Here is an 11,119-nt window from a genome sequence, read left to right on the forward strand (position 1 = left end):
AACTTTTCAAACTAACACTCTTTTAAGCGGCATAACAAGGCGTACAAATAATGTGTAATAGACATAAATCTAAAAATGCAGAATTTTATCGCAGTGCCGAGAAATGCGCGAAGAAAACACCTATTTTACGCGTCATTTCTTTAGTCAAATGCAGTACATCCCTGTAATTCTCTCCATTTGAACTAAGTCTTCTTCTTCCAATTCTGGATAACTATTACGTCCTTTCTTCAGGTACGTCATCACTTTCTTTACATAGCCCAGGTGCAACGCGTGCATCGGATCACTGGGGGTATCTTGTATTAAATCCAAGCTCGGGTCAAGCTCAGAAAAACTGGTTTTCATGTTCTGATTATTTTCCTCTAACTTGCGGAATTTCTCGTCAGACCTCGGCGTACCCATATTTTGACTGTCACTGGGGTAAAATACATTCATTGATTCGAACAATACCAAGTTCTTTTGACGGAGATAAGTCTGTGAAAAAGCCATCCCTGGAAGGTCACAGTGTGGGCATCCATTTTTTGATCCATGGCCAAGAATGCCGAATACATCGGCTCTCGCAACGGCATCGTGGATGATGGTTCTACATTGAAAGGTATGTCCAGGTAATCCTTCTTGAATTAGTTTGTTGATGAATCGGGTAACATTATCCAGAAAGTTGTAACTGTAGGGACGCCTCCTCGTCTTCTCAAATATGCTGACTGGCAATATAACACTGAAATCCTTGTTGAAGAATAACCTGAAATAATAAAGAAGAATTAATAATAATAGCATTTAATACCTTAGACTTAAAATTGTAGTTACTGATTTATAAAACGTAAAGGCTGGTAAAATTTTACCGTAAAAGTGGTAAAAACTAGGTTTACTTATGGTATTAATTAAGTCCTGGTATACAGTAAGACAGATTTTTATATATGTATGCAATAGAAAAAAGTATCAATTGTAAACTTAGTTTTCTTTCTTATTTCTTTATTGAATGGTTTCCTAAACTTTTGCTTTAAAAATCTGGGCTGTCAATTGATGTAAAACAAATATTTTGATATCCTTTGAAATATAGGGTGCCAATCCTAAAAAATATTTTTTCGAGGGTCATGCTGTATATGAAAAGAACTTTATCCCAACCCAACCCTTTCAAATCCACAATATATTAATTACTTACCTAATCCAGACAGTATAATAGGAGATATGAGATCCCTGAGCTGCTTTCACTCCGTCGCCCGAGATGTCAAAAGTTATATGATCATCAACGGCCTGTTGTCCATTCAACCGTTTAAAGTCTGTGATGGCGTCTTGGAGGATCTCATAGGTAGGGAATCTGGAAAAAGAAATATATTTTTAACTAATAATAGCTTATAATATTGTTCTCAAGTTGTCGCAGGAAGCAATATACCAAAGAATGATCAAACTGATAATTAGAACACTTGAAAGTTTGTTGTTAAAAAAGGAGAAAAATCGACATGTTTAAAATGGACGTACGGAAATTCTGGTAATGATTATAGAAATGCTACGCTTTCTAAATCGTATATAAACATACCTGCACTCAATCAGTGAACCAGGAGCATTTGTAGGATTATATTTGTTTTCTTTGATTTCAACTTTGTATTTGGGTTTGAATAATGTATTATATGACGGAAATTTGAAAATACACGAGCGTTTCAGAATTGCCAGGATGATTCTAACTTTGTTGTGAGAGATGGGGTTGTCTAGAACACAAACGCTTCTGAAATCATTAACAATTTCTTTCTCAAGTTCTGTAAGATGTTTGAAGGGATCCCCGTCATGATCGCCATCAGGTTCGCCATCAGGTTCGTCATCAGGGTCATCGTCATCATCTGGGTCAAAATCATCTTCAGGTATATCAAACAATTCGACGTGTTCCCAGTCCTCGGCATCTTGAATGCTGTCATTGTCTGCATCATTATTATCGTTGGTATTATTGTTGTTAATATTGTCTACAACAATATTAATGTAGTTTGTTTCTTCAGGATTGTTATTTAATCGCTCCAAAACTTGGTTTGCGTAGCATTGATAACATATACTTTCGGTTTCCTTTGTGAAGTTGGTATTGCAGCCTGTACAAACTTTACCTAAAAAAATACGATGTTAAACATGGTGTTTTATAGTTATAAACCTTCCCGGGACCTATGTGAAGGTACCCTGTAAAGGAGAACCCAATCGGTTCAGCGGTTAGCAAGATCCTTTTGAACAGACACACAGACATCCTGTTACTTTAGTATAAGGATAATGCCGTAAAGAAAAACTAGTCAAATTAGAAAGTTAAAAAATTAAAAATTCCAGAAAAAGTAGATAAATGTAGAGAGTGGGTGAAGGTGGGTTAGGTTAAGGGATCCCATGTAGAATATACACCCCTGGAACAAGGATATCTTGAGACAAACTTAACTAACGTTTGATCAAACCAATTGTTTGAAATTTAGATTGAAAGGAAAATAAAAAACAAAAATTGGGAGACAATGTTTGTGGGAATTTGGACAAACAAACAACAAACAGACAGACCGACATCGTTCTACTTTATATTACAGATATTGTAGGTTACCTTTTGACGATGCAGTTTCGTTCTCATATTCCACATCCATCAAATCCTCCTGCTGTTCTTCTTCTAGTAATGGCTGACTGTCTTCACTTTGTGGAGGTTTCTTGCGCCATTTTCTGTTTCTCGTTGCATTACAGAAGAGTTTTCTTATGGACCTCAGTTTATGCTGCAACTGGAAAAAGATTACATAATTAGTGAATTACTTATTTAAAATAATATAGGGGAGTTGTTATGGATCGTTATTTGGGCAAGCTACACGTGTCAATTGATTACAGTACATATGACTATACTGGTGTAAGAGCAAGCATGTTTATAGTGCGCTGACTGCAAGTGAAAAATAGAAATTAAAGTCGAGCATAGATTATACTTTAAGTACAGTAATGAAAAGTAAGGTCTCATCTTAAATATGTAGAAATAATTAGTTGTAAAAAGTCACCTGTACATTTTTCGTCTTATCTCCACTTCTTATACGCTTCAGTAGAGCTTTAGAGAGTGTACCAATCAAATTGTCTCCCATTGCAATAACGTCTAACAGGGGTGTATAGGTAACTCCTGAAATAAGAAGTATATGTTATAATCAGGGATGTATATTCTGCATGGGATCCCCTGCTCAGGGGGGGGGGGGGGGTGGAAATAAAAAATAAGTGGTTGGAGGAAAAAAAAATGTAAAAATTAAGAAAACTGAAAACATTTTTTCCATTTCCCCCCCCCCCCTCCTTGGTGAAAAAAAACTAAAGAAATGTGTGGTAGGAGGGATAAAATAAATGAAGTATAGAGTTCTTTAAATATTTTTCTATTTCCCCCCCTACTTTTTCAGAAAAATCTAGGGGGGAAAAAAAATAAAAAAATTTGTAGCAGGGGAAAAAAAATAAATCTTGTGCAGAATATACACCCCTGGTTATAATAATAAGGTTATTACTTGTTTACATATAACGAAAGAAGGAGAAAGTAAAAAAGGGGGGGGGGGGGGAGTGACACTTTTTGAAACCAAAATTAAATGTCAAAGGAACTCACAAAATAAAGAGTTAGAGTTACAAACAAGAAAATACCCTTATTTATTCTTTGATTGTCTATAAAATTAATTAAACTTACCTATCAAAATTGTGATCCAATTATACATACGTCATCCAGCGTTGGTCTGACATTTTTTTACTTTGAAAAAAATAACTATATACAATATATACATAAAATTTTGTTTGTTCCAGTCCTGACCTGGATAATACCTATATAAATTTCCTGCCTTCCCTGAAAAGCCGACGAACGCATATATAATCGAGCCCCACTGGTCGTGACTTTTGCAGAATTCTGCAGTTGCATGGAGTTTTATTATAACAACAATGTTGAACCCAGAAAATTTGTTAATTTGCTATAAAATAAATAATAATAAATAATAAAAAACAACATAACAAAAATATCAAAAAACAAAAACAAAAAATAAAACATATCAATTAAGATCTCCTAGAGAGCTATAGCCAGAAGCTTAAAAAACTGTACACGTGCATACGTAATCGTCGGCTTTAGGGGTAAATAATGTTTATTAATGTTTATATGCAGGAAATTATATATCTGCACGACCAGTGGGGCTCGATCACTGTCACCATGGGTACTTAATTATAAAATATATGGGCGCTGCAATCAAAGAGAGGTTAACGTAAATGTTCTGAAAGAACAAATTGATGTTATCCTCTTAGGAAATACCCCCCCCCCCTAGAAAAACGGCCCCTGGCCTCTACCTAGCCGTATAACTTAACCTAGCCTAACCTAACCCAGCAATTTAGTTTGGGGGGGGGGGGGGGGATGGGGAGTTAAATAATACAAACAAAATTTTCTAAGAGGATAACGCCACAAATTACAATTAAAATTCGCTTTCAGCATGGATATCCGGAGGCTGGATGAAATCGCCGGCGGCGAGCTCGGCTTCTCCTAGCTTCTCCTTTCTCTTCCCTGAAAGGAAAGAACATTGAATTAAAAATGAGAAAACTAAAGCGTTTTTTAATGAAGAAACTCAAAGAATTCTGAAACATTTTTTGGTTAAAAACAATTTTTTCCCCTGCTACAAAAGACAACTAGCCATGAACAAGAGCATGTGATTTGAAGCAACTTCCATCATTGATCCACTTATTTCTTTTTTCCCCCTCCCCTCCCCCCCCCCCCCGGAGCAGAATATACACCCCTGCAATAATTTCGTAGTTTTTACCTTGTTACTCTGGATTTTATTTAGAAAAAAGGGCTGACGTTGGTGAGGAAAGGTGCACAGTCGGCTTCATGGTCAATGACACGTCTCTCGGTATCATCCAGGCGGGGTCTCTCGTTCTCGTAGAGATTCTCGGGCATAGGTTCAATCTTCTTTAAGTGTGTCTCTACCCAACCGTGATGGTATAAGAGTTTTACTATTTCAACAGCGTCATCAATGCCACATGATTCTTCTTGAACTCGAATATTTAGCTTGGAGAAGAGTCTCAACATCCTAACCATGAGGGCGTCCCATCTGTCATGCAGCTCGTGGTATTGGTATGGATCCATCCTAATTTGAGGAATGATTATTTTGTTTGTCTTGTTTATTTTTGGGAGGGGTGTGATTAATGTTTTTTAACTTTCCGGTATTTTATTTGTCCTTAAACAAGGGGGGGGGGGGAGAAGGCCTGGAGCTCCGGAACCTGGAGGCCTATCCAAAAAATATTAAAACTTGGGAAAATTCATCATATAAGAATGATTTTATCCCTAATAACCTATACTCTCAGTCCAAAGATAAAGCCTATACTCCCTGTTTACGCAAATGTGTCAAAACTTCCCCCCCCCCCCCCTATTTATTTAGAACAAATTTTGTAGCAGGAGAAAAAAAATAAATCTTATACAGCTAATATACACCCATACCTGTTATTATGATGTACGCGTACCCAGGTGATTAACTTGAATAGCCTGTTATTCAGAACTATCTGAAAAGGTAGAATATTTAAGAAATAAAAAATTACAAAATAAAAATAGCTCGTATTCATTCGAATCCGGTGGATAGGAACAGGTGTTCTCATTCATACGCCAAAAAACTAGGTAACTAGCATATCGTATTATATGCATGGTTTTCTACGAATATAAAAATCTAAAAGCATAAGATTAAAAACAGTTATTTTTAGCCAGTGCCTCCGGCACCTCTGGGCCAAAAAAGTAGTTTCATTCTTATAATTGTACTCCTATATTTGCGACAATCCGTTTATACTACGGTGCAAGACATATATTTATTAATTTTACATTTAAAAAAGTCCTGTATATTACGTAAGCTAAAAAGAGTCCCAAAAATGGGAGAAAAAACGAATACGAAGAATATTTTAGAAAGAATTTTCAATAATTAATGATAAAATTTGAATTATAAAACAGAATGATACATATTAACGTCTTAATTCACTGTAATTTCACTAAAAATGATTACTAAAATACAAAAATGCACCGTAGTCATATAGTCCAGTTGAATTATTGCGCCGATGGAAAGTTACGGTTGCCAACATACAGATTGAATAGGTGGCAAAACACTTTGCAAGACAGTTATATTTTTAATCGTAAAATTGCAACGAATAATAACATTTCATGAATTATATAAGTTATGCAGTTTTAATTAATTAACCGGTAAAATATTAAAATGATATTATATACATAAGGTGTTTTTTAAAGTTTGGCAACTTTGTCCAGCACGTTGATTTTATCATCTGAAAACAGGGTTACGAAAGTTAAATAAATGTAAATTTTTTTTAATGTGAATGTAATATATTTTTGGCAATGACTTAAATGAAATATCATCGATAAAATATAAAAAAATATATTGCAATGGATATAAAAGAAATATTTTTCAATATAAAGTTGTATACCTGTACAGAGCATGTGCATGAATGCCGCTATACCGATTGAAAACTATTGTAAACAATGAGTGTTATAGTTCAAGTCTCTTAGAGAAAATACGTGTTATATCCAAGTATGATTGACAGGAGATGGTCCATGTCACAAGATTTATATGAATGTCAGTTAAGAACTCCTAGAGAGCTATATATTCAGAAGTTTAAAAAAGTACTTGTCTACCAGTCTTGGCTGTTAGTGTTGATATATGGACCCTGCAATCAAAGAGATGATAGTCAGATGTTTAAAAAAGTACGTGTCCACCTTCAGTCTTGGCTGTTAGTATATGGACCCTGCAATCAAAGAGTGGTTTGCGTAAAAGTAAGTGTTTAAATAATTTTAATATAAAAACATTAATAATATAGGACCTTGAGCGTACGGTTTTAGGCTGCCTTCGATTAACGGTTTAAGTTTTACTAGCGGCTATGCCCCTTAGAAGCCTCTAGGGGCACTTAAAGTAGGAAGAGAAAAGTCGAGGCCTCATCCTATTTTTAATTTGAGTTTCAGCTATAGATTAAAATAAATAAAAAGCTTCGTTGTAAAAGAGAACAATATTAATATATATAATAGGATAATTGTTTTAAGCCTTTTTTAAACCTTTTTGATTTGATCTAAGAAACACTTTTTATCCTATTCTTAATATTAAATAATCCGGGTTTAATATATATGAATGTAAGAAATATTAATAAATTATATTTAAATTGAATATTGTTTTTCAGGTTCAGCAACACTGATTCATCAGAAATAACTATTTGGGCGCTGCAATTAAAGAAGGGCTCACTTAGTAGTAAGTTTTAAATAATGTAATAAAAAAATCAATATAATTTAGGACCTTACGCATGGTTTTAAGCTACTTCGATAAACTGTTTGTTTTATAATTTTTTAAACCTTTTTGATATATGATATAAGAACGACTTTTTATCCTATTCTTAATATTTAAAGTATTCTACTATTAATATATATAAATAATAATAGAAATATTAACAAATTATATTTCAATTAATATTGTTTTTCAGACTTAACCAGGAATCAGATTCGTGAGAAAATATATGGGCGCTGCAATTAGTGAATGGTTTACATAGAAGTAAGTGTTAAAATAATTTTAATAAGAACATGGATATTTTAGGCCATGTTATTAAGACTATCCTTTAACGAAACCTTTTTAATTCAACCTTGCTACGAAGCCTTGTGTGATACCGGTAGAGTGTTTGAGTTCTTAGGGAACCACACTAATTACATAATATTATCTTGAGTTAGACAGGTTTTATAAGCTGTAAACAGACTAATACAATTAGATATGTCATTATCTTTAAATTATTTATTATAATTTATATAATAGCACCTTTGAAATAAGCTCATATTATATCCAACCTATATTCGCCCTTTAAGGTTTATGATTGTTTTAAGCGTAACGAAGTTTTATACCCTTAATAGAAAGATATTATAAGATGTGTTTTATGTAAAATAATATTAAAAATATATATAAATTATATTTCAATTAATATTCTTTTTCAGGTTTAGCTTCGCACACAGCTGGGTGTATTCTCTGATTATAAGCTGACCGCAATTCGACCGTGGAACATTTCTTAAGCACCAACATGAAGCTGTTGCCATCAGAAATTCATCCGTTAAAAGTAAGTGTTTAATTATTTGTAATAAAAGATAGTTGGAATAATCCTACACGCAACTACGGCAACACCTCGGCCCCAAAAGGTAGTTTCCATGTATACAAGCATAACAAATATGAAGTTAATATACACAGACACACTAAATTATATTAACAATTAAGCTATTATTAAATTTATTAGATAGATATTAAACTGGTTAGACAAAAGTTAATACATAAAAATAATGTACTAGATAGGTAGCTATTTAAAATTAGATTTTACTACTTTATATTATTGAAACAGTACATTCAGGATATTATTAAAATCTAAACAGCATTACATTCATCCTCGTGCATGTTTACTTCGTGAAGAACAGCTGCCAGTTCGGCAGCCTGGGCAGCGGCGGGCAGCAGAGGGGAAGGACGGCAGCGATTAAGATGTGTAGTAATCCATCCATGTTGATATAACCTCTTACAAACCTCCCTCTGGATCTCGACATTGTCAGTTCTGGCTCTAATCTCTAGACTCTCTCTTAGTACTAACATACGACTATTTAATTCATACCATAACTCCAAATTCCCGTTATAAGACATTCTTAGTTTCTCTCAGTCTGGTTATGTATTGATAACTGAATTAAACTTTCTCTAATAAGCAGGCACATACACAAGCTGTATCTACTTTCTCCATGAAATTTTCCCAAAACCGTTAACTTTCCTTTTTGTAAGGCCTTTTTGATTTGTTAATCCTTTAATTGCTTAATTTAAAAATGAATATTCTTTTTCAGGATTTTGGAGTTGAACCAGTTTTGAAGTACGTGGAGCTTTGCAGTTCCATGGAGAACAACGAGAGTTCCATCTCAACATGTAACAGTCACAGATTATACAAAAAATTTCATTATTTATTATAACGACAATGTTGAACCGAGAAAATATGTTAAAATATGTTAGTCAGTTAAAATTAACAAATAATTTACAGAACGATACTAATAAGTTTTATTATGACGATCAATGTTGAACAGAGAATATTCTGTTAGTCAGTTAAAATTAACTTAAATAAAGCGTATTGATTACAATCAGTGTTTATTATGACGACAATGTTGACACCTAACATTCCACAGCTAAAATTCTAAAAAATATTAACTTTAACATATAAAGCGTATTGATTACAATCCGCCCAATCGGTGTTTATTAATTAAGTTCTACTCGAGAGCTCCAAACATTCCACAAGCTAAAATTCTAAAAAATGTTATTTACAGAAACGATACTAGTAAGTTTTGTAGTTTCAGTATTGACCTGGATAATATCTATATGACCTGTTATGTTATAATATGAAATAAATTCTAAATAAAATCATTATCATCATTATATTTTATTTGCGATTTTTATCATTAAGTAGAAGGATGTTTGTTTGGAAAAATCTGGACTTAGCCTAAAAATTTACCTAAAAATATTGACAAGAATTTAATTAACAAGTAAGAATGGAAAAACCTACCTTAAATACTGGAGATCTTGAGGCAAGTATAAACTTGTGCACTTTTAATTTGGAGGTACTAGTTTCTATCAAACAATCAGTAAACTCTGGATCCTCAAAACAATTCTCCAGGTCACCAGAGAGACAGGATACTGCACTTTCAGGTCCAGGTTTTATAACTTCCAGCCAAATAGTCAGAGTACCTCCAGGTAGGAGACTTGCCTGATTGTTCTTCAGTACATTAATCTCCATAAAAGCAGCATTACAATTTACCTCTCCAGGTGGCACTGTTATCAATCGACATTTAGGCATCAGTAGTAGACTGTTGTTATCTTAGATGCCAATCTTTTGTAGTTTCAGTATTGACCTGGATAATATCTATATGACCTGTTATGTTATAATATGAAATAAATTCTAAATAAAATCATTATCATCATATTTTATTAATTTCATATTCCATATAACGAAAGCAAATAGTGCTGAGTAAAAGGATGCTTTGTTTGGAAAGTATTAGGTCTGAATATTTCCTCATTATATTTTATTTGCGATGTTTATCATTAAGTAGAAGGATGTTTGTTTGGAAAAATCTGGACTTAGCCAAAAAATTTACCTTGTCAATTTTTACCAAAAAGTTGGTCAAATTTTACCAAGTTTTTTTTTTTGGCAAAGTCCAAAAATTTGGACTTAGCCTAAAAATTTACCTTGTCAATTTTTACCAAAAAGTTGGTCAAATTTTACCAAGTTTTTTTTTTTGGCAAAGTCCAAAAATTTGGACTTAGCCTAAAAATTTACCTTGTCAATTTTTACCAAAAAGTTGGTCAAATTTTACCAAGTTTTTTTTTTTGGCAAAGTCCAAAAATTTGGACTTAGCCTAAAAATTTACCTTGTCAATTTTTACCAAAAAGTTGGTCAAATTTTACCAAGTTTTTTTTTTTGGCAAAGTCCAAAAATTTGGACTTAGCCTAAAAATTTACCTTGTCAATTTTTACCAAAAAGTTGGTCAAATTTTACCAAGTTTTTTTTTTTGGCAAAGTCCAAAAATTTGGACTTAGCCTAAAAAAATACCTTGTCAAATTTTACCAACTTTTTGGTAAAAATTGACCAAATTGTGTTTTTTTGTCTAAGTCCGAAAATTCGGACTTAACCTGAAAAATAGAGTTGTAAAATTGACCACATTTTTGGTAAAACTTCCAAAAGTGGTAAAATTGAAAAAAAAAAAAAAAATTTAAATTTAGGCTTCATTGTATAAAAGTCATTATTTTAAAGTACTACAACTGATTATGAAGAGCTGTTTTTTATTTAAAACACAAAAAACGGGTTTTTTTGTTTCGTCAAATTTTACAAAAAAAATGGTAAAATTTGACTAATTTTTTGGCTAAAATTTTTGCTGGTAAAATTTACCACGAAACTGGTATATTATACCAGGTTGACCAGCTTTACCACTTTTCTGGTAAAACGAGTTTTTTTTCTGGTATTTCGTAGAACCTGGGCACCCCCAAAAAAAATAGTTTTGAAACTTCCAAGACCTATGAGAAGCTACCCTGTAAAGTAGAACCATGCCTGTTCAGTGGTTAGCAAGATCTTGTTACTTTATAATAAGGATTATATTGTA

At 33.0% G+C, this 11,119-nt stretch overlaps 1 protein-coding gene and 1 long non-coding RNA gene across 3 annotated transcripts; one reads left to right on the forward strand and one right to left on the reverse strand.

Moving 5' to 3' along the window:
- Positions 1 to 144: 144 nt before the first annotated feature.
- On the reverse strand, positions 145 to 4,709 carry LOC145305432 (uncharacterized). The gene is made up of 6 exons (XM_080147049.1): positions 3,641 to 4,709; positions 2,985 to 3,100; positions 2,552 to 2,720; positions 1,532 to 2,084; positions 1,157 to 1,312; positions 145 to 736 (listed from the first exon to the last, which is right to left on the reverse strand). Exons 1-6 carry the CDS (start codon positions 3,666 to 3,668, stop codon positions 145 to 147), a joined length of 1,614 nt encoding a protein of 537 aa, XP_080003175.1. The 5' UTR covers positions 3,669 to 4,709.
- Positions 4,710 to 5,696: 987 nt separating this feature from the next.
- Positions 5,697 to 9,836, forward strand: LOC145306494 (uncharacterized). Of its 2 annotated transcripts, XR_013875015.1 has the most exons (5): positions 5,697 to 6,751; positions 7,150 to 7,217; positions 7,447 to 7,514; positions 7,946 to 8,064; positions 8,822 to 9,836. It is a non-coding gene; the product is annotated as an uncharacterized LOC145306494 (long non-coding RNA). The 2 variants fall into 2 exon arrangements; XR_013875014.1 differs by having other exon boundaries at positions 5,698 to 7,217.
- The last annotated feature ends 1,283 nt before the right edge of the window (positions 9,837 to 11,119 follow it).

The sequence above is a fragment of the Acartia tonsa genome, chromosome 14, assembly GCF_053477335.1.
Source record: "Acartia tonsa isolate MP-2025a chromosome 14, ASM5347733v1, whole genome shotgun sequence".
NCBI lineage: Eukaryota > Metazoa > Arthropoda > Copepoda > Calanoida > Acartiidae > Acartia > Acartia tonsa.

Excerpts from the sequence above, each read along its gene's own strand:
- LOC145305432 (XM_080147049.1), bottom strand. The coding sequence starts at position 3,668 with ATGTATAATTGGATCACAATTTTGATAG. Across the intron at positions 3,101-3,640 it reads TTGGATCACAATTTTGATAG|GAGTTACCTATACACCCCTG; the intron begins GTAAGTTTAATT and ends TTCTTATTTCAG. Across the intron at positions 737-1,156 it reads TATTATACTGTCTGGATTAG|GTTATTCTTCAACAAGGATT; the intron begins GTAAGTAATTAA and ends TTATTATTTCAG.